Below are 25136 nucleotides of genomic sequence, written 5' to 3' on the forward strand. Positions count from 1 at the left end.
ATGTAAAATTAATTCCAAATTATAAATAACAAGCTATACCCAGCCACGCGTTGCTTCGTAGTAATGAAAGAAAAATCCGCTACAAAGTCATATTTGACTATTTGCTAAGCAGTTATCTCCCGGCTACCAACAGTTGACTCGGGAATTTGTGAAAATTAAACACCTATAAATGCCAAATGCCGGTATCACTGCAAACAGCCGAGAGAATTTAAACAAGTAGAAGCCGTAAACATTGCATAATACTTAGTTGACTGTTTTTTTTAGTTTTATTTTCCAGAGAGTGCTCAATTTCAATAGTTCTTTAGTAGTTCTTAAAAGAACTGCATAATTATAAATACTTATTTTTATACATACAGATACAAGTGAAATGTACTCTTTTCTATACAACTTTATCTAATTGTTGCCTTGGAAAATAAAAATGGTCAGAAAAAGTGGAGAGAGAAGATGTTGTGAGGATTGAGGAGGGTTAACTGCGAACCGGATGGTGGCACATCCACGGTTAGATACTGAAAAAAACCGGTTTTGTACGCACCATAAAATAAAATCACACATAATTGCTATATTTTTCGTATTGCCACTCGTACTTATGGTTAGTAATAGGAAAGAAGCGTAGTTTTATTACTTTTAACAATGCTATATGTTAATATGATAGCGTGTCTGTTATTTATTTTGTGTGTCACGATTACATCTGTTGTTTAATTGTTATGGATTCCCATTTTCTTATAATAAATAATTTTACCAAGAACTCTTCATAAGTTTTGGTTTCAGTTTAAATTATAGCTAATGGCACTTAAACCATCTATTTTTTTATAAATGATTTTAGCAAGTATTCTTCATAAGTTTTGGTTTCGATTATAGCTGATGGAACTCCAGTGATCCATTTATTTATATAAATAATTTTATCAAGAATTCTTCAAAAATTTTAGTTTCGGTTTCGGTTATAGCTGAAGGAACTCAAGCTGACGCACCAAAGTTATATTGATACATTTTTTTTATTTTTAAAATTGCAACTTTATAATATATAATAATCGATAGAATATTAACTCTATAATAATATATACGAAACCTGTAAGAATTAAAATATCATATTTAAGCGTACTTTACGATCTGGCTACACCGGGCGTCCATGCTAGCTTAGATGAATACTTTAGCAGTTTTAACAATAGTTACAATAATATGAGAGCATCTCAATTTACGCCATGAATACCAACGTCAATATATTACATATGAATGAGTCACCTGTGGAATTCCCACAGGTTTCGCTAGTTATTATTATTATTTGAATCTCGTTTTTTTTGTTTTGTTTTTGTTTTTGTTTTACAGTAAAGCAAAGCAGTTTAATAATCCACCAAATTCATATAATTAAAATAAAATTTAAACATTCATAGAAGGAAGGTATATAATAGTTAACGAAGCCCAACGCCCTCTCCAGGTTAAAAATGGTTTTCTAAATAGTAACATTATTATTTAGAAATTCGTTCGTAACAATGGGAGGAGGCGTTGTTAATATTTAGTTCTTACATTGTTTTCTCATTTTACTTATCAAGCGTCGACTATTTTCAACTGTTTATGAAAACTTTCACGTAGCATGTTGTACACTAACAACGAACTGATACAATTTGTCTTTGTTTAAAATCAAAATACACCTTTTTTGTATTTCAGTTTTGAAATACATTACAAGGACAACATTTGAGAAAAAATATACCCGGAAATTAACCGGAGGTTTATGTAATAATTTGAACATTTACAAAAAAAAAGAACAAAAAAAACCCCCAAATCTCTAATTAAATATTTATAAATATTAAAAGAATCTGAATCAGAATCGGGGATCGAATCGGAATCGGAAATTTAGAACAGAATATGTAATTGGATCGGAACCGGGAAAAATTTTGGAATCGTCCCATCACTAGTTCGTACTTATTCATTACACACCCCACCTGTCCTAGATATTGGTGGGATAAGGGTGAAGATGTGAAAAATTGTCTGGAAGGTAATCTCCAACCTCACCAGTGTTTATGATAGTTGGTGACATCCAATATCTGCGTATTTGCACCAGAGAAAATGCTATTTTTATACATGAGTGTTACTGTGGCAATACACGTGTGTGTGTGTGTGTGTGTGTGTGTGTGTGTGTGTGTGTGCGTGCGTGCGTGCGCGCGCGTGTATGTGTGTGTACGATAGTGGGTTTTGATGTATCAATTAAATGAATAGGAAATTAAAACTTAATTACCACAACCGTAATTTGTCAGCATTTCTGTAAGTTCTGAGGGTATGTTCAAATCGCAGCTTTTTAAGCAATCGACGACCTCAAACAGATCCCTGAAAAAATAAAGAAATAAAAAGCATAGATCGCACATGATTATTGTAAAAACAAAGGTTAAATAAAGACACAATAAAACAACATCAAACATCAAATGAAACCTATAAAATTTGTAATTCTTTTTAACCATTTTTTATACTACTGTCGCCAATATTTCGTTATGATATCATGTTACAAATTTATTTTTATATAAGGATTGACACCTGTGCGCTTAAACACACCTAAAAAAAAGTGCATCCACTTCTTGTTCTAAAAATAACAAATAAATAGATAAAACCCCAATTACGCGTTCAAACAAAAGAGTTCGAAAAAAATTCGAGCGTGCAACCTCCTTCGTACAATGGTCCAATACAATTTCTGACATTACTTGGCAGTTTAAAGACCTCAAAACTACAAACTTTCGCAACCAAACCAAACATAAAAGTTTTCGACCACAACAACAAGCGTCCCGAACTCGGAACGGAACAACCAACAGTTTAAAATCTTCAAAATCACTTTCACACACCACTAAAGGAAAAGAAAGAAATGGAATCACCGCCGGCTGAGATACCCCTGGCCGCGTTATCACTAAATATACCACTCTCCAATCCCACTAATATAAAGTCATGGTTCGTACAACTCCAGGCACTTTTCGGCGCGAAACAGGTTACGTCCCAGAGAACCAGATATTGTTGCTTAGTCGGAAAGCTACCAACAGACGTCGTCACCGAGGTGACGGATTTACTGGAGAATGTACCAGAAGACAATCAGTACTACCGGCTTAAGGGGGCAATATTGAAACGGACTGGCTAATCCAACGAGACAAGGTTGCGCGATCTCTTCACACAGATCTAATTGGGAGATCGTACCCCCTCACAACTATTACGACATATGCGAACATTACTGGGTGACAACAAAATATCCGAAAACATCATGAGGAGTCTATGGATGGACAAACTACCCGATACAACGATACAAATTTTCGCACCCACGGCGGAAGAAACAAAAACCGAAAAACTAGCGGACATGGCAGACCGAATACATGAAAATCTTCGGAACCGCAAAGTGAACTCGGTGCAATCACAACCGTTACAAACAAAAGAGGAAAATGTTTAGGAAATGCTTGCGCAACTTGTCTATGATGGACCTGAAATAACGAAAGAGGCTCAACTATGGGAACAAATACTAGATGCCAAAAAACAATTAATAGAAACATGTAGAGATGTTAATAAACGACCGAGCTATAGAAGACAAAGTCTTAGTAAAGGTCGAAGCAACACACGGGGGAGAACGAGCAAATATTGTTATTATCATGTAAAATTCGCTATCGAAGCGAGACGTTGTGCTTAACCTTGTTCCTTTAACAATAAGAAACAGGGAAACGAACATACCAGCCAGAAGAGGCAACAAATGTTTATGAATTTTCAACAAAAGGTCGTCTATTTTACATTCGTGACAACACTCATGGGTAGAACTTCTTAATAGACACTGAAGCGGAGATAAAGCGTGATACCACCGCCGCCAAATCAAAAAATGACTCCACAGTCTTACCACCTCATAGCAGCTAACTGCACAAAAATACCGACGTATGGAGAGAAATCCTTATATATTAATCTCGGCATACGACGGATTTTTTCGTGGATTTTTACCATAGACAACGTGACGGCACCAATATTAGAGGCAGATTTTCTAGCCAGGTTTAATTTGTCTGATAAAATGACTAATCACACACTGAGGGACAATCAAACGAAGATCGTGATTAAAGGTATCACCACGAGATATCTCTCTACCGGAATCAGTTCTGCCTTACCCGAAGATACTCACATTTGTCAGTTTCTTAAAAAATATCCACAACTCTCGCAGCCATTAAAGGACATGGATACTATTAAGCATAATGCAAAGCACTATATGAAAACGAATGAACAACCCGTCTACGTTACCCCCTCACGTTTGAAACACGACAAATACAGGATCGCGAAAGATGAATTTCAACGCATGTTACAGCAAGGAATTATCCGACCCTCCAAAAGTGCTTGGTCTTCTCCTCTACACATGTTACAAAAATATAGCCTATACCCCATGTTCATGATTTCGCAATCGGATTACAAAATGCCACAGTATTTTCCAAGTTGGATCTAGTGAAGGCATATTACCAAATTCCAGTGGCAGACTTCTGTTTTCCTTAGCATAAGACAGTAGGATCACATTCTTTTCGCTTTTTTCTTTCATTTTTTCCCCTGGCAATATTGTCTACTAAATTAAATCATATTTCGACAAATGTACATTTTGTTTTCATTATGGTTATTTAATCTATTAAGTGTGAAATAATCAATACGTTTTAAAACTATGTTCAGTAACATGCATTCAATTTATTTCCATTTATTTTACTTAAACTCATTATATATATATATTTTCCATTTATTTCATTTAAATTTATTATATATATATATATACATATATATATATAATGAGTTAATATATATATATATAATGACTTAATATATATATATATCAACTCATTATATATATATATATATATATATATATATATATATATATATATATTAAGGACAAGCCTGATGAACCATATATATATATATATATATATATATATATACTCATCCAAACGATAGAACTAGTTAGGTCAAATATGTCTCCTTCCATATATATACCATGTAAACCCTGTTGTTAACATATAATCAACACCATCATCATCGTCTACTGGATTCATATTTATTATGTAGTTTAATTATATTTCGACAATTGCACATTTCTTTTTATTAGTTTTATTTTATTTATTGTATTTATTTGCTTCCCCACCAAAACAAATTAGGCACAAGGCTGTTTTTAATGTGGGGTAAAAAACAGCTTCCCGGAAAGTAGGCAAAAAGGGGGCACTCTGGTTACGAAAAAAATAATAGTCCCAGCATAGAGGGTTTTAGACTGGTACAAATTATCTTAAGTGTAGCATCTGCAGAACAGATACTACATTCTTTTGAAATTTAAATTTGAATCGTAGATCTAGGAAAGTTGACACACAAGTTTTTATCGTTTAGGTCGGATGAAAATCTTGTTTCCATTGAGTCATTGAATCGTTCACCAGTGGGAATTATTCCAATAAAGTCAGAAATACCAGATTAGATTGGACAGCTCTTGAAAGAAATAACCTCAAGGCTAAAATTGTAAGCTAAGTATTATCATCGATATGGTTGAAGTTCTATGACTTGTTTCTTTAAGGATTTCTTCAAATGAACTCAATAACTGGACAATTTTTTGAATATGTCCCCATTGGTAAGTTGTTAAGGTAGGCATCTTATAGTGTCCCAAATTCTCATATGAAAAAGTCGAAAGAATCTCTTATTAAAAAATCCGGTGTGTGCGAATCATTCTGCTTCACTTACAAGGGTCTGACAATATTTTTCAGACACTTTAAAAAAAGTACTTCAAGGTGGTTACTAGTGCCAAAAGCTTTTGAGATTGTAAGTACGTAGTTAAGGAGTGAAAATCCACTACTAGTGTAATCATTTTCTTAGTTTGGCTTTGATAATTTTAGTTTTTTTGTGATTTTTACAAAAAACTTGCGTGACACTATTTTTCAGACATGACAAAAAATCCTATTTTATTAAGAGCTATGTTCATGTATATGTTGCTGTATGCAAATTTTATTCTTGTAAATTTAGCTGTCATCATTAGAATCAATTATCTGTTCTATTCTACGGGCAAAACAATTAAGTTTAATGAGGAAAATGCATTTAAAAGAAGTCGTTTTTTTTTGGCACGAAAGAAGCGGGAAGATGGTCTCAGCATCAGAAGGATCGCCATGGATTTGAAGCTGTCGAAATCAACGGTTGAATATATGCTGAAGACAAACGCCGAGTGGAAAAAGAAGAGAGGACGGAAAAGATCAATTGGCAAGAGGACGGAAAGGAGAATGAAGAGGACTGTGGCACGGCTTTTTACATCTGGAGAAAAAGTTGCAGCAGGAAAAGTGAAGGAGAAATGTGAATTGGATGTAAAAGTCCGAACAGTACAAAGAACACTGCATAGGATTGGTTGAAAGTATGCAAAAGCTAAGAAAAACTACACTAACAAAGAAACACAAAGGAGCAAAACTGGAGAGTTCTAAAAGATGGTTAATAAAGCATGTTGACTTTAAGAAGGTTATATTTACTGATGAGAAGCGTTTAACGTTTGATAGGCCCGATGGATGGTGTACTTGGCCGAGAAGGGGTGGGCCTGTTGTACTGTAAAAACAACACATGGGAGGAGAAAGAGGAGTTCTGGTTTGGGGTATGATATTTGCTAATGGAAATATATGGTTGGAGTGGCTGAAAGGACGCCAGAACAGTGAAAGCTACAAATAGTTGCTGGACGAGAAAGTTCTACCAAGGATAAGAAGAAAGATCGGGAATGATTTTGTTCTACAGCAAGACAATTGTGGCATCCATGTGTCCAAACTCATGAAAGAATGGATGGCTAGAGTGAATATGACTACTTAGGAATGGCCTGCAAAAAGCCCAGATCTAAATTTAATGGAAAATGTTTGGGAAATGCTTGCGCAACTTGTCTATGATGGACCTGAAATAAAGAAAGAGGCTCAACTATGGGAACAAATACTAAATGCCCAAAAAAACAACTAATAGAAACACGTAGAGATGTTATTGTGCATATGTTTGATCATTATGAAGAGTGATTGATAAAAGTTATTGAGAAGAAACGTGATGTCCGAAAAATAATGTTGCGTGTGTTTTGTAAAAAATGATGAAAATTAAATATTTTTCTTTACCTAATCGATTTTCTTCCATTTTTATTACAGGTATTGTCTTTATATGTTTATGCTATTCTATTGAAGGAATTTCGTCACTCTATGGTACTTGGAAAGTCGAATACAAAAGTGTCCAAAAAATATTGTCGGGCCCTTGTATATTTCATAAAAAAGTCGTTTCTAATCAATATTTACCAGTTAAAAATTTAATTATTCTAAAATCAATCAAGGTCATTTGCTTATTTTAAAAGTGGTAAACATTAATCAGAAGGAACTTCTTCTGGGCATTCAATGTAAAACAGAACGGTCAGCATGAATCAGAAATAAATTATTTGTAAACAATCACAGCATTAACTTTAACAAAGCCACTACAAAAATAAAATAATGATGTTAAAGTAATAAAAAAAACCATTAGTATTCATGCAAAGAACGTTTTGGAAACCCATTTCTTAACATGTGGAGAAGAGGGTATGTTTCTAACTAGTCTGTACTTTCACCTAACAATTTAATAAATAATACAAAACAAGTGATTTGCGCCACAAACATTGAAATAGGACAACTGAAATTTTTTCTCTGTGTTTGACTGGGGATGACATCAACCAACACCAAAGCCAACCTAATCGGAACAAATATGCCAAGTATTCGCCGAGCTCTCGCCGATGCTTGTGGAAAAAGAAGGCGCCCAATTCCGAACCTGTATCGAGGTGGTGAATGAGGTCGAAGGCGGCTACATTGAATAGATGTAATCTCTACTACATAATCAATTTACCTAAATTGATTTTTTTCAATAAAAGTCTTAAAATAAAGCTGTAGATTTGTTTTCTTTAGGGCGACAATTTTATCGCTCCACCCTGTACAATATATGTATTTTTTTATACGTTATACATTTTATACTAAATGTTTTATAAAGTTTGTGATACATTCTATGTACTTAATTTGATACAACATAAATATATGTGTTCATATAAACTTACTTGCAATTGGAGCCCTCCAATTGCCATTTATTATTGCACTGAGCCAATTCATCAAGAGAACAACTGTAAGGTTTGACTCCATTCGCTAAATAAAATAAAATAAATGGATCATTAAAATATTAATAATGATAATGATAATAAGAACAACAATAATAAAAACAACACAAACAATAATAACAACAATAATAGTAATGATAAAAAGAATTAAAATAATAATAGAATCCATAATAATAACAAGATTAATAATAATAACAACATTAATAATAGTGGTAATAATAACAATATAAATAACTAGCATTTAAGACCGGCGTTGCCCGGGTGTTGGAGGTGTATGCTGAGCAAAGCAAACAAAAAAAAACAAAAACGATCACTTTTCAAAGATTTGACCTCTATTATGACCCCTTAACATTTATTGTTTTGTACTCAAATTGAGTTATTAAGTTAGATCCATGTCCAAGTAACCTATATTTAAAATTTCAAGTGTTTAGACACAAAATTGGCGGAGGAGTTTGTTAGAGTTCTCAAAGGTCAAATCTGAGAACGTTGACCCCTTAACAGCCAAATTTCTGGCCGAACAGCAATCACATCGATTTTCCCAAATCTCCGTACCCTGTATATCAAATTTCGAGTCTGTAGACTAAAAATTAACAGAGTTATTGCATAGGGAAATATACACAGACACACAGACAGACAGACAGACACATTCACTTTTATAGATATACTAGCATGGGTGCCCGGCGTTGCCCGGGTGTTTGGAGGTGTATGCTGAGCAACAAAACAAAAAACAAAACAAAACAAAAGGTCAATTTTTTAAAACTTTGACCCCTATTATGACCCCTTAAAATTTATTGTTTTGGGCTCAAAGTGAGTTATTAAGTTAGATCCGTATCCAAGTAACCTATATCTAAAATTTCAAGTATTTAGACCCCAAATTATCGGAGGAGTTTAGTAGAGTTCTCAAAGATCAAATTGAACTTTGACCCCTTAACAGCCAAATTACTTGTTGAACAGCGATCATATCGATATTCCCAAATCTCAGTAAACTGTAAATCAAATTTCGAGTCTGTAGACTAAAATTGACAGAGTTATTTTGAAGGAAAATGTACACAGACACACAGACAGACAGACAGATAAACAGACAGACACCTTCACTTTTATAGATATACTAGCATGGGTGCCCGGTGTTGCCCGGGTGTTTGGAGGTGTATGCCGAGCAAAAAAATCAAAACAAAAAAAAAGGTAATTTTTTTTTAACTTTGACCCCTATTATGGCCACTTAAAATTTATTGTTTTGGGCTCAAATCAAGTTATTTAGTTAGATTCATGTCCAAGGAACCTATATCTAAAATTTCAAGTGTTTAGCCCCAAAAATTGTCGGAGGAGTTTGGTAGAGTTCTCAAAGGTCAAATCGATTTATTTTGACCCCTTAACAGCCAACTTTCTGGCCGAAAACCGATCACATAGATTTTCCCAAATCTCAGTACACTGTATATCAAATTTCGAGTCTGTAGACTGAAAATTGACAGAGTTATTGAGAAGGAAAATGTGCACAGACACACACACAGACACACAGACACGTTCACTTTTATAGATAGATAGATAGATAGATAGATAATAAATTCATAATAATAATAATAATAATAATAATAATAATAATAATAATCACAAGAAGAAGAATTAAAATAATCTAATAAGTATATCAATACTAATAATTATAACAACAATAATAAGAATAATTTTTGAATTGAAGACCATGTTTAATTTTAGAAGAGAAGAGTTTCTGATAGATATCTATTCTGTACAGATGCTGGTGATGAAGAGTTTTTGCTGGGTAGCTGTTCTGTATAAGTCTCGGATTTTAAAATTTTGCGGGAAAAAAAGGCAAAAGATCTTTCTCGTGATGTGGCAATGATAAAGATTCAAAATTTTATGGAACAATTCTGGTTTCTGATTGGCTGCTAGCAGAACGTGGCTCTGTTTGATTGGTCAATTTCTATTGCCAGTTTCTATAAGCAGAACCTTCTAACTTTCTTTCTGGTGAAAGAACAGACCCTCTCAATTATCACCCAATTAGTCTCCTTCTCCTCTTTGCTAAAATTTTTGAGACCTTAATTAATCAAGCACTAGTTCACTACCTCGCAAAAGCAAATCTTCTCTCTTACAAACAGTATGGATTCAGGCAATGCTGTTCTATTGCAGACATTTTAACAGTCATTTCTGAGCGCATTTACCATGTATTGGATAAGGCCGGTGAGGTCAGGCATATAGCCCTTGATATATCCATGGCCTTTGATAAAGTCTGACACAAAGGGATGCTAATGAAAATTTAATCGCACAGTATAACTGGACGTATATTAAATATAATTAGATCCTTCTTGGGCAATAGAAGTATACAGCTTGTCATTGACGGATGTACACCCAAGCTGCATCACATTACTGCAGGAGTGCCTAAGGGGTCGATCCTTGGATAATTATTTTTCCTAATATTCATAAACGACCTCTCTGATAATATTGTGTCCGAGATGGATTTATATATATGTATATATATATATATATATATATATATATATATATATAATTATATGTTAAAATGCAAACCTGATAAACCGTGTGTTTAACGTGTATTGAAGCGTAAAGACAAATACGCGGGAAAATAAAAATCACATGTTCGCGTAAAGAAAGCTTCCGGGACTTCTGTGTGGCGATAGAAAAATTGCGCCGCGAGGGTCGAAAAAAAAAATAAATAAAAATGAGATGCAAGCGACAAGAGACACATGCGTGAAAGAGCGTCTTGACAGACATGTTCGATGCATGAGTGATATTTTGAAACAGTGAAATGCATTGTTGGAAATTACTGGAATAAACGCTTTTTGTAGTCACTGAAAAAATACTCAGTTCTATATCGTTTTTAGAACCACTATTAAACTCAGTCGGTGCAAATGATTGTCATGTAAAGAGCAGTCATAAAATAAACAAACAGACGACTTATTATACAATTCTATTTTTACTTGTAGTATATATATATATATATATATATATATATATATATATTTACATGAACTTCATTTGCACCGACTGAGTTTAATAGTTTCTACACACGATATGTATAATAAGTTTGTTTGTTTATTCTATGACTGTTCTTATATATATATATATATATATATATATATATATATATATATATATATATATAAAACGTAACCCGGATATAAGAAATTCTTTTTATCCGGATTACAAGCATAACAGCGTTTCTAATATTAAGGTCTCCTATATCCGGGTTAAACTATATATATATATATATATATATATATATATATATATATATATATATATATATATATATATATATAGATATATATAGGTTTCGATCCTGGTAGTTGCTTCTCTAGCCACAATGATGAGCTGTAAAAGAGCAAAACAATACTATATATATATTAATATATATATATATATTTATATTAATATATATATATTAATATATATAGATAGTCATCCATATCTATATATATTAATATATATATATATTAATATATATATATATATATTAATATATATATATTAATATATATAGATAGTCATCCATATCTATATATATTAATATATATATATATTAATATATATATATATATATTAATATATATATATTAATATATATATATATATTAATATATATATATATTAATATATATATATATTAATATATATATATATTAATATATATATTAATCTATATATAAATGTATATATATATACATATATTAATATATATATAGTTGTAATGGTAAGTTAGAGTTATATAATGAATGAAGATACGAGCTCCAGTCTGTTATTGAATTCTGGTCGTAATTTGGATATTAGTATATATATATATATATATATATATATATATATATATATATATATATATATATATATATATATATATATATATATATATATATATACAACGTAACCCGGATATAAGAAATTCTTTTATCCGGATTAGAAGCATAACAGCGTTTCTTATATTAACGTCTCTTATATCCGGGTTACACTATATATATATAGATAGTCATCCACATGCATTCTTTTTTATACATTTCCATTCATACACACACACACACACATATATATATATATATATATATATATATATATATATGAACAAATAATTAATAAAACATGTTAAAAGACATATTGAAAAAGAGTTAAAAACATATTTAATTTTAAAAAAGGAAACACAAGATAAGTGGATAGTCCTTAATCCGCGGAGTTTCGAAGAAATACTCTCCGTCTCATCAGAGTGCAGGAATTAGCAAAATGCAGGACCGGATTTTGCATATAAAAGTATTTAATGAAACTACAAGTAAGTCACAGATCTTACTTGGTTAAAAAAAAGGGTGAGGTAAGGGGAACAGGAGGCAAAAGAAAAATGATAAAAAGATTTCACATGAAATGATAGTCCGGTGAAGGGTAAAAATCCCAAAATGGTAAAATCCAAAAAGGTCGAATTTAAAATTTCAATCCAATGGGTAAATTCCAAATGGTCCAAAATGATCCAAAAGGCAGAGTTCCTTGGAAAAAAGCGCAAATGGAATGAATTCCAAATCATTAAAAGAAAAGCACTGGAGAGAATATTTAAAAACACGTCTGTCAAGGCTGAATGAATAAAAAAAATTAAGGTTAAAAAAAAAAACGAAAATCGGTGAAGTATTAAATTTGAAAAGCAAGGTCAAACTGACCCAGACAAGAAGCGCGAAAATTAGCGTTAATAATTAGGTCAGCTTAGACATGCACGTAAAAGTCACATAATTAAATTAAGAAAACTGATCAGAACAAATAAATGGCTAAGTTTATGAAATGGGGGGCGTCTGTTATATATATATTTTTAAAAAAATAAAAATATATATATAACAAATAAAAATAATGAAAGTAAAAAAATAAATAAAAAAATAGAAAATTATATATACACACACACACATATATATATATATATATATATATATATATATATATATATATATATATATAGATATACATGCAGACACACAAATGCACACATACATGTATATACATACACACACGCATATAAATATATATACATATATGTATACATATACAATAACACACACACACACATCTATATATATACATATATATATATACAAACACACACGCATGCATAAATATATACACATATCCAAAAACATATACAAGTTAAACAAAAACATACATACTTACATACAAAATAAGGGGAGGGAGAGGCCGGTATCTACAAACTCTGGAATAAGGCAAATAAATGTGTATGTAAATGCATATAGTAAAATATAAGTAAACAAATACATAGAATAAAAATGAGTAGGTTGATGTATATATTTAATTAATAGGTATACTTATACCATAAAACGGAGACAGCAGATGGAAAACCGGCCAAAGAAATAAAGAAAAAGCAAATAAAATTAATAATATAAAAAGCTTAGAAAGTAAGATTATATATAAAAAAAAATTATGGGAAAAGATATATATTTGAAGGGTTAAATTAATAGCTATGTGATTTCAAATTTACCATATATAAACTTGGACATATGTTTGCAATAGGAGATCAGTTCGTTTTTAGAGTTTATTATATTACTACTTTTAGGGGAGGTTATAATAGTTATAGCTTCAGATGTACAGAGGTGACAAGACTTAGATCCTGGAGTGTAAGACTTAACTTTTTTTAGGATGGTCCATTTAATTGAAAAGTGGGTATTGGCAGAGTTAAGCTTTTTAACCAGTGTAGTTAGAGAAGTTCCCTGGTTATTATTTGAATTTTGGTTATTGAAAGAAGAAGTGTGGTTTGAAATTCTTTTATAGATTTATAGATAGATAGATAGATTTATAGATAGATAGATAGATTTATAGATAGATTTATAGATAGATAGATAGATTTATAGATAGATAGATAGATTTATAGATAGATAGATTTACAGATAGATACATAGATAGATACATAAATAGATACATAGATAGATAGATAGATAGATAGTCATCCACATACAGTACTGTTTTGCTGTTTTACAGCTCGTCAGTGCGGCTAGACAAGCAACTACCAGGATCGAAACCTGTATCAGAAGTCTTTGTCTAACGCAAACCAACAAAACTTTTGGGTTAAAACGTTAAGCAGAGGCTCGCTAGTAACAAGTTGAGTCGAGTAGTTCGTTGTTCACAACACGAGATACACGTCGAAGTACTCTATTTGCAAGTCTTAAACGCTTCTGCCACTCCTCCCAGCGACTTGCTTTTTATAATGTTTCGGGCACACCCAATTTACATATTACCACACGAGAATGATAATACTTGCAAGGTCCCCTCTCTATATGTAAAACTAAATATGATTGCAAAAGAGTTTAATCTATAAAGATTGTAAAGATTAAACACTTAAAACAAAAGTAGGCTAAAACAATTAAAAAGGATTGATGGTCCATGGAAAATAATATCAAGCTGCCATAAAAGTTGTTGTTATTATTATTATTATTATTATTATTATTATTATTATTATTATTATTATTATTATTATTGTTATTATTATTATGCTAGTGCAGAGAGTGATCCCCGCTATTTTTTAAATCGCATTTCCAAATTTAATTAAAGTTGTATGATGTTTTTTATTCAATTGTAAGGTTGAAGTATAGAATAGTTACAAAACACCCTCCCCTCCCCATGTTAAAAATGGCTTTTTAACTAATAACGGTATTATTTACGTCAGGATCACTCTATGCACTAGTACCATTATTATTATTATTATTATTATTATTATTATTATTATTTAGTTTTTATTATTTTTTTAGATTTTTTTGGAAGGGGACACCATCAAATCTATAGGAGTAAACGAGAAAAGTGCAAAAGAGTACGCTGGATGGGTGCGAAGGAGACTGGGACCTTGGGCAAGCTTATTGCCATGCAAATTCCAGTGAAGAAAAATGGTCGTTGCCAACGAGAAGTCGATGGTAAGCGACTGTTGTGATAAGCCAAATTCTTTTGTAAATGTTATTAAGAAGTGAAAAGCACTGCTAACCTGGGCAGACTAATTGTCACCCAGACTCGAGAGAATACCATCGATTGTGGATTACCTAAGTGAGATAATAATAATAATAATAATAATAATAATAATAATAATAATAATAATAATAATAATAATAATAATAACTAGCAGAACCTGTGGCAATTCCACGGGGGACACATTCATATGTAATATATTGATGTTGGTAATCTGTAGATGTTTAACGTAAATGGAGACGCTCTGATATTATTGTAGTTCTTTTGTTAAAACTGCAAAAGTATTTATTTAAGCCAGCGGAGACGCCCGGCATAACCCGGTCGTAAAGTACGCTTAAATATGATATTTTAATTCTTGCAGGTTTCTTATATATAATAATAGAGTTAATGTTCTATCGATTCTTATATATTATAAAGTTGCGATTTCAAAAGTAAAAAAAAATATACATTCATATTTCACATCAACCCCTAAAGAATTCGACAGGTGAGGCATTTATAAAGATTGTTGAAAGATGGGATCAAGATACAGAGATCAAAGGTCGTTATTGTTGTGATTAAATTTTCAAGATGACATTTAAAATAGGCAAAATCTTTTGCACCAACTTGATAGAACGGACAATAGTCCGAAAAGAAAATAATCCAAATAATAAATTTTCAACTGAAACATTCAGACAAAAAGATGCTAATCAACGTATTAGTTCATCTCTTCTTTACTGACATCCCAGGCTTGAGTATAAATGCTGTTTTCTACAAGGAGTGACGATAAAATTAGTAACTACCCCACTTTATTCCATGTGAAACCCCACATCTTCTCTGGATGAAGGAATTTTGGAAAAAGCAGACGAAATGAAAACGACGTTTTTTTCTTTTCAGAGGACCAGGTATAAGAGAAAGAAAAATCGAGTCACATCGTTCAGAGCTAGCAGAGGAAGATTAAAACGTGTGTATTTTCGTATTAAGGTTGGGACGATTAATCGGAATCGGAAAAACATTTTGATGTATCGGAATCGGAAAAATTATTGTCGAACTTTCGATTCCAAACTGATTCCAAAATTAAAAAAATAAATGAAACAAGCACAGATTTTATTTTTATTAGAAGTTGTTTCTTTACAACATAAGACTGAGAAGGCCCACATTTACAGATTGAACACTGATTAGCAGAGTTTAATTTATTTTATTTATTGGCTATTTATCAAGAGATAACGTGCCTATTGCACTTATAATCGGTTTGCATCTAATCGCTAAAATGTCCATACGCCCTCATTCGAGGGAATTCATATGATTATTAAAAACGTTTAAATGCTCTGGGCGGTGTGTATGGGGAGGTAAATTTCGTTGGCGCCAGCTGTACATTGGAGTGTCTGTTATCGGCCTCTTTCTGAAATAAGTTTTATGGCACACGTTTGGACCTAAGGAAATCTTTCACGGCTGTGACAATTGTTATTCCAAGCATATTTGAGAACCTATTCCTAGATGTAGACTCTCCAAACCTAATTTTATTTGTTGTTATTAGTTTTTATTGTAAACAAAGAAAATATTCTGGAGTTCACTTGCCTAATCAATATCACAAATTTTTAAAAGCTTTTCGTACCTATTTGACAATATGGTGTCTATTAGAGACTTCACACTTTAATATCAAATATTTAACATGCTTGAAATTTTTCCTGATATTTTGTTTGGTTTTGGCACAAGTGAAAACATAGATGAAAATCTCACAAGTTTATCAAAACTTTGGAAGAGCAAACATTTAAAATTTGTTAACTTAAAAAAAAACACTTTTATCTATATTTAAAATAACCAAAACATATGAGATTCTACTTTTTTAGGCGATTATGTGTGAGCACACCGAAACGTTATTATAGAATTTAGAAGGGGTGTTCATTTATGCATATAAATATAATGTAAACTGATCCGATTTCTGTGCATTATAACGTTTTAAGCAGTTATATAATTTTTACGATTAATTCTAAGGCCGATATGTAAAATCATAAAATCACATGTAATTTCTATATTTTTCGTATTGCCACTCGTACTTATGGTTAATAATAGGAAAGATGCGTAGTTTTATGACTTTTAACAATACTATATGTTAATATGATAGCGTGTGCGTTATTTATTTTGTGTGTCACGATTACATCTGTTGTTTAATTGTTATGGATAACAACTAGCGAAAACTGTGGAATTCCCACAGGTTTCGCTAGTTGTTATTGTTATTTGCATCTCGTTTTTTTACAGCAAAGCAAATAAATTTAATAGCCCACTAAATGTATATAATTAAAATAAAATTTAAACATTCATAGAAGGAAGGTATATAATAATTAACGAAGCCCAACGCCCTCTCCATGTTAAAAATGGTTTTCTAAATAGTAACATTATTATTTAGAAATTCGTTCGTAACAATGGGAGGGGGCGTTGTTAATATTTAGTTCTTACATTGTTTTCTCATTTTACTCATCAATCGTCGACTATTTTCAACTGTTTATGAAAACTTTCAAGTGGCATGTTGTACACTAACAACGAACTGATACAATTTGACTTTGTTTAAAATCAAAATAAATCTTTTTTTGTATTTCAGTTTTGAAATACATTACAAGGAAAACATTTGAGAAAAAATATACTCAGAAATTAACCGGAGGTTTATGTAATAATTTGAACATTTACAAAAAAGAACAAAAAAAACCCCCAAATCTCTAATTAAATATTTATAAATATTAAAAGAATCTGAATCAGAATCGGGGATCGAATTGGAATCGGAAATTTAGAACAGAATCTGTAATTGGATCGGAACCGGGAAAAATTTTGGAATCGTCCCATCACTAGTTCGTACTTATTCATTACACACCCCACCTGTCCTAGATATTGGTGGGATAAGGGTGAAGATGTGAACAATTGTCTGGAAGGTAATCTCCAACCTCGCCAGTGTTTATGATAGCTGGTGACATCCTATATCTGCGTATTTGCACCAGAGAAAATGCTATTTTTATACATGAGTGTTACTGTGGCAATACACGCGTGTGTGTGTGTGTGTGTATGTGTGTGCGTGCGTGCGCGCGCGCGTGTGTGTGTGTGTACGATAGTGGGTTTTGATGTATCAATTAAATGAATAGGAAATTAAAACTTAATTACCACAACCGTAATTTGTCAGCATTTCTGTAAGTTCTGAGGGTATGTTCACATCGCATCTTTTTAAGCAATCGACGACCTCAAGCAGATCCCTGAAAAAATAAAGAAATAAAAAGTATAGATCGCACATGATTATTGTAAAAACAAAGGTAAAACAAAGACACAATAAAACAGCATCAAACGTCAAATGAAAGCCTATAAAATTTGTAATTCTTTTTAACCATTTTCAATATTTCGTTATGATGTCATGTCAAAAATTTATTTTTATATAAGGATTGACACATGTGCGCTTAAACACACCTAAAAAAAAAGTGCATCCACTTCTTGTTCTAAAAATAACAAATAAATAGATAAAACCCCAATTACGCGTTCAAACAAAAGAGTTCGAAAAAAATTCGAGCGTGCAACCTCCTTCGTACAATGGTCCAATACAATTTCTGACATTACTTGGCAGTTTAAAGACCTCAAAACTACAAACTTTCGCAACCAAACCAAACATAAAAGTTTTCGACCACAACAACAAGCGTCCCGAACTCGGAACGGAACAACCAACAGTTTAAAAGCTTCAAAATCACTTTCACACACCACTAAAAGAAAAGAAAGAAATGGAATCACCGCCGGCTGAGATACCCCTGACCGCGTTATCACTAAATATACCACTCTCCAATCCCACTAATATAAAGTCATGGTTCGTACAACTCCAGGCACTTTTCGGCGCGAAACAGGTTACGTCCCAGAGAACCAGATATTGTTGCTTAGTCGGAAAGCTACCAACAGACGTCGTCACCGAGGTGACGGATTTACTGGAGAATGTACCAGAAGACAATCAGTACTACCGGCTTAAGGGGGCAATATTGAAACGGACTGGCTAATCCAACGAGACAAGGTTGCGCGATCTCTTCACACAGATCTAATTGGGAGATCGTACCCCCTCACAACTATTACGACATATGCGAACATTACTGGGTGACAACAAAATATCCGAAAACATCATGAGGAGTCTATGGATGGACAAACTACCCGATACAACGATACAAATTTTCGCACCCACGGCGGAAGAAACAAAAACCGAAAAACTAGCGGACATGGCAGACCGAATACATGAAAATCTTCGGAACCGCAAAGTGAACTCGGTGCAATCACAACCGTTACAAACAAAAGAGGAATTTAATGAACTTAAGTCTACGGTTGAAAAACTTTCACGGCAGTTACAAGATTTAATACAAACAGACCGTCGGTACCCACTCAATAAACGACCGAGCTATAGAAGACAAAGTCTTAGTAAAGGTCGAAGCAACACACGGGAGAGAACGAGCAAATATTGTTATTATCATGTAAAATTCGCTATCGAAGCGAGACGTTGTGCTTAACCTTGTTCCTTTAACAATAAGAAACAGGGAAACGAACATACCAGCCAGAAGAGGCAACAAATGTTTATGGATTTTCAACAAAAGGTCGTCTATTTTATATTCGTGACAACACTCATGGGTAGAACTTCTTAATAGACACTGAAGCGGAGATAAAGCGTGATACCACCGCCGCCAAATCAAAAAATGACTCCACAGTCTTACCACCTCATAGCAGCTAACTGCACAAAAATACCGACGTATGGAGAGAAATCCTTAAATATTAATCTCGGCATGCGACGGATTTTTTCGTGGATTTTTACCATAGCCAACGTGACGGCACCAATATTAGAGGCAGATTTTCTAGCCAGGTTTAATTTGTCTGATAATATGACTAATCGCACACTAAGGGACAATCAAACGAAGATCGTGATTAAAGGTATCACCACGAAATATCAGTCTACCGGAATCAGTTCTGCCTTACCCGAACATACTCACATTTGCCAGTTTCTTCAAAAATATCCACAACTCTCGCAGCCATTCAAGGACATGGATACTATTAAGCATAATGCAAAGCACTATATGAAAACGAATGAATAACCCGTCTACGTTACCCCCAGACGTTTGAAACACTATAAATACAGGATCTCGAAAGATGAATTTCAACGATGTTACAGCAAGGAATTATCTGATCCTCCAAAAGTGCTTGGTCTTCTCCTCTACACATGTTACAAAAATATAGCCTATACCCCATGTTCATGATTTCGCAATCGGATTACAAAATGCCACAGTATTTTCCAAGTTGGATCTAGTGAAGGCATATTACCAAATTCCAGTGGCAGACTTCTGTTTTCCTTAGCATAAGACAGTAGGATCACATTCTTTTCGCTTTTTTCTTTCATTTTTTCCCCTGGCAATATTGTCTACTAAATTAAATCATATTTCGACAAATGTACATTTTGTTTTCATTATGGTTATTTAATCTATTAAGTGTGAAATAATCAATACGTTTTAAAACTATGTTCAGTAACATGCATTCAATTTATTTCCATTTATTTTACTTAAACTCATTATATATATATATTTTCCATTTATTTCATTTAAATTTATTATATATATATATATACATATATATATAATGAGTTAATATATATATATATATATATATAATGACTTAATATATATATATATCAACTCATTATATATATATATATATATATATATATATATATATATTAAGGACAAGCCTGATGAACCCTATATATATATATATATATATATATATATATATATATATATATATATATATATATATATATACTCATCCAAACGATAGAACTAGTTAGGTCAAATATGTCTCCTTCCATATATATACCATGTAAACCCTGTTGTTAACATATAATCAACACCATCATCATCGTCTACTGGATTCATATTTATTATGTAGTTTAATTATATTTCGACAATTGCACATTTCTTTTTATTAGTTTTATTTTATTTATTGTATTTATTTGCTTCCCCACCAAAACAAATTAGGCACAAGGCCGTTTTTAATGTGGGGTAAAAACCAGCTCCCCTGAAAGTAGGCAAAAAGGGGGCACTCTGGTTACGAAAAATAATAATTGTCCCAGTATAGAGGGTTTTAGACTGGTACAAATTATCTTAAGTGCAGCATCTGCAGAACAGATACTACATTCTTTTGAAATTTAAATTTGAATCGTAGATCTAGGAAAGTTGACACACTAGTTTTTATCATTTAGGTCGGATGAAAATCTTGTTTCGATTGAGTCATTGAATCGTTCACCAGTGGTAATTATTCCAATAAAGTCAGAAATACCAGAAATAACCTCAAAGCTAAAATTGTAAGCTAAGTATTATCATCGATATGGTTGAAGTTCTATGACTTGTTTCTTTAAGGATTTCTTCAAATGAACTCAATAACTGGACAATTATGTCCCCATTAGAAAGTTGTTAAGGTAGGCATCTTACGGTGTCCCAAATTCTCATATGAAAAAGTCGAATGAATCTCTTATTAAAAAATCCGGTGTGTGCGAATCATTCTGCGTCACTTACAAGGGCCTGACAATATTTTTCAGACACTTTAAAAAAGTACTTCAAGGTGGTTACTAGTGCCAAAAACTTTTAAGATTGTAAGTACGTAGTTAAGGAGTGAAAATCCACTACTAGTGTAATCATTTTCTTAGTTTGGCTTTGATAATTTTAGTTTTTTGTGATTTTTACAAAAACTTGCGTGACACTATTTTTCGGACATGACAAAAAATCCTATTTTATTAAGAGCTAGTTTCATGTATATGTTGCTGTATGCAAATTTTATTCTTGTAAACTTAGCTGTCATCATTAGAATCAATTATCTGTTCTATTCTACGGGCAAAACAATTAAGTTTAATGAGGAAAATGCATTTAAAAGAAGTCGTTTTTTTTTGGCACGGAAGAAGCAGGAAGATGGTTTCAGCATCAGAAGGATCGCCATGGATTTGAAGCTGTCGAAATCAACGGTCGAATACATGCTGAAGACAAACTCCGAGCGGAAAAAGTAGAGAGGACGGAAAAGATCAATTGGCAAGAGGACGGAAAGGAGAATGAAGAGGAATGTGGCACGGCTTTTGACATCTGGAGAAAAAGTTGCAGCAGGACAAGTGAAGGAGAAATGTGAATTGGATGTAAAAGTCCGAACAGTACAAAGAATACTGCATAGGATTGGTTGAAAGTATGCAAAAGCTAAGAAAAAACTACACTAACAAAGAAACACAAAGGAGCAAAACTGGAGAGTTCTAAAAGGTGGTTAATAAAGCATGTTGACTTTAAGAAGGTTATATTTACTGTTGAGAAGCGTTTCACGTTTGATAGGCCCGATGGATGGTGTACTTGGCCGAGAAGGGGTGGGCCTGTTGTACTGTACAAACGACACATAGGAGGAGAAAGAGGAGTTCTCGTTTGGGGTATGATATTTGCTAATGGAAATATATGGTTGGAGTGGCTGAAAGGACGCCAGAACAGTGAAAGCTACAAATAGTTGCTGGACGAGAAAGCCCTTCCAAGGATAAGAAGAAAGATCGGGAATGATTTTGTTCTACAGCAAGACAATTGCAGCATCCATGTGTCCAAACTCATGAAAGAATGGATGGCTAGAGTGAATATGACTACTTAGGAATGGCCTGCAAAAAGCCCAGATCTAAATTTAATGGAAAATATTTGGGAAATGCTTGCGCAACTTGTCTATGATGGACCTGAAATAAAGGAAGAGGGTCAACTATGGGAACAAATACTAAATGCCAAAAAAAACAACTAATAGAAACACGTAGAGATGTTATTGTGCATATGTTTGATCATTATGAAGAGTGATTGATAAGAGTTATTGAGAAGAAACGTGATGTCCGAAAAATAATGTTGCGTGTGTTTTGTAAAAAATGATGAAAATTAAATATTTTTCTTTACCTAATGGATTTTCTTCCATTTTTAGTACAGGTATTGTCTTTATATGTTTATGCTATTCTATTGAAGGAATTTCGTCACTCTATGGTACTTGGAAAGTCGAATACTAAAGTGTCCAAAAAATATTGTTGGACCCTTGTATATTTCATAAAAAGTCGTTTCTGATCAATATTTACCAGTTAAAAATTTAATTATTCTAAAATCAACCAAGTTCGTTTGCTTATTTTAAAAGTGGTAAACATTAATCAGAATGAACTTCTGGGCATTCAATGTAAAACAGAACGGTCCCTATAAATCAGAAATAAATTATTTGTAAACAATCACAGCATTAACTTTAACAAAGCCAATACAAAAATAAAATAATGATGTTAAAGTAATAAAAAACCATTAGTATTCATGCAAAGAACGTTTTGGAAACCCATTTCTTAACATGTGGAGAAGAGGGTATGTTTCTAACTAGTCTGTACTTTCACCTAACAATTTAATAAATAATACAAAACAAGTGATTTGCGCCACAAACATTGAAATAGGACAACTGAAATTTTTTCTCTATGTTTGACTGGGGATGACATCAACCAACACCAAAGCCAACCTAATCGGAACAAATATGCCGAGTATTCGCCGAGCTCTCGCCGATGCTTGTGGAAAAGGAAGGCGCCCAATTCCGAACCTGTATCGAGGTGGTGAATGAGGTCGAAGGCGGCTACATTAAAAAGATGTAATCTCTAGTACATAATCAATTTACCTAAATTGATTTTTTTCAATAAAAGTCTTAAAATAAAGCTGTAGATTTGTTTTCTTTAGGGCGACAATTTTATCGCACCACCCTGTACAATATATGTATTTTTTTATACGTTATACATTTTATACTAAATGTTTTATAAAGTTTGTGATACATTCTATGTACTTAATTTGATACAACATAAATATATGTGTTCATATAAACTTACTTGCAATTGGAGCCCTCCAATTGCCATTTATTATTGCACTGAGCCAATTCATCAAGAGAACAACTGTAAGGTTTGACTCCATTCGCTAAATAAAATAAAATAAATGGATCATTTAAATATTAATAATGATAATGATAATAAGAACAACAATAATAAAAACAACACAAACAATAATAACAACAATAATAGTAATGATAAAAAGAATTAAAATAATAATAGAATCCATAATAATAACAAGATTAATAATAATAACAACATTAATAATAGTGGTAATAATAACAATATAAATAACTAGAATTTAAGACCGGCGTTGCCCGGGTGTTGGATGTGTATGCTGAGCAAAGCAAACAAAAAAAAAAAAAAAAACGATCACTTTTCAAAGATTTGACCTCTATTATGACCCCTTAACATCTATTGTTTTGTGCTCAAATTGAGTTATTAAGTTAGATCCATGTCCAAGTAACCTATATTTAAAATTTCAAGTGTTTAGACACAAGATTGGCGGAGAAGTTTGTTAGAGTTCTCAAAGGTCAAATCTGAGAACGTTGACTACTTAACAGCCAAATTTCTGGCCGAACAGCAATCACATCGATTTTCCCAAATCTCCGTACCCTGTATATCAAATTTCGAGTCTGTAGACTAAAAATTAACAGAGTTATTGCATAGGGAAATATACACAGACACACAGACAGACAGACAGACACATTCACTTTTATAGATATACTAGCATGGGTGCCCGGCGTTGCCCGGGTGTTTGGAGGTGTATGCTGAGCAACAAAACAAAAAACAAAACAAAACAAAAGGTCAATTTTTAAAAATTTGACCCCTATTATGACCCCTTAAAATTTATTGTTTTGGGCTCAAAGTGAGTTATTAAGTTAGATCCGTATCCAAGTAACCTATATCTAAAATTTCAAGTATTTAGACCCCAAATTATCGGAGGAGTTTAGTAGAGTTCTCAAAGATCAAATTGAACTTTGACCCCTTAACAGCCAAATTACTTGTTGAACAGCGATCATATCGATATTCCCAAATCTCAGTAAACTGTAAATCAAATTTCGAGTCTGTAGACTAAAAATTGACAGAGTTATTTTGAAGGAAAATGTACACAGACACACAGACAGACAGACAGATAAACAGACAGACATCTTCACTTTTATAGATATACTAGCATGGGTGCCCGGTGTTGCCCGGGTGTTTGGAGGTGTA

General features: G+C 32.5%; 1 protein-coding gene across 2 annotated transcripts in view; it reads right to left on the reverse strand.

Annotated features, from left to right (window-relative positions):
- LOC145259290 (uncharacterized) overlaps nucleotides 1–25136 on the reverse strand; it is an 86702-nt gene that overhangs the window by 14014 nt on the left and 47552 nt on the right. For both annotated transcript variants that reach the window (XM_080117162.1, XM_080117161.1), the window contains exons 4-7: nucleotides 23928–24012; nucleotides 18182–18270; nucleotides 8039–8123; nucleotides 2231–2319 (exon numbers count right to left, since the gene is read on the reverse strand). In XM_080117162.1, the coding sequence (XP_079973288.1) occupies nucleotides 2231–2319; nucleotides 8039–8123; nucleotides 18182–18270; nucleotides 23928–24012 (348 nt within the window). The remainder of the gene's footprint in view (nucleotides 1–2230; nucleotides 2320–8038; nucleotides 8124–18181; nucleotides 18271–23927; nucleotides 24013–25136) is intronic.

Source organism: Euprymna scolopes, chromosome 34 (genome assembly GCF_053919585.1).
Source record: "Euprymna scolopes isolate OS-2025 chromosome 34, ASM5391958v1, whole genome shotgun sequence".
In the NCBI taxonomy this organism is placed as follows: domain Eukaryota; kingdom Metazoa; phylum Mollusca; class Cephalopoda; order Sepiida; family Sepiolidae; genus Euprymna; species Euprymna scolopes.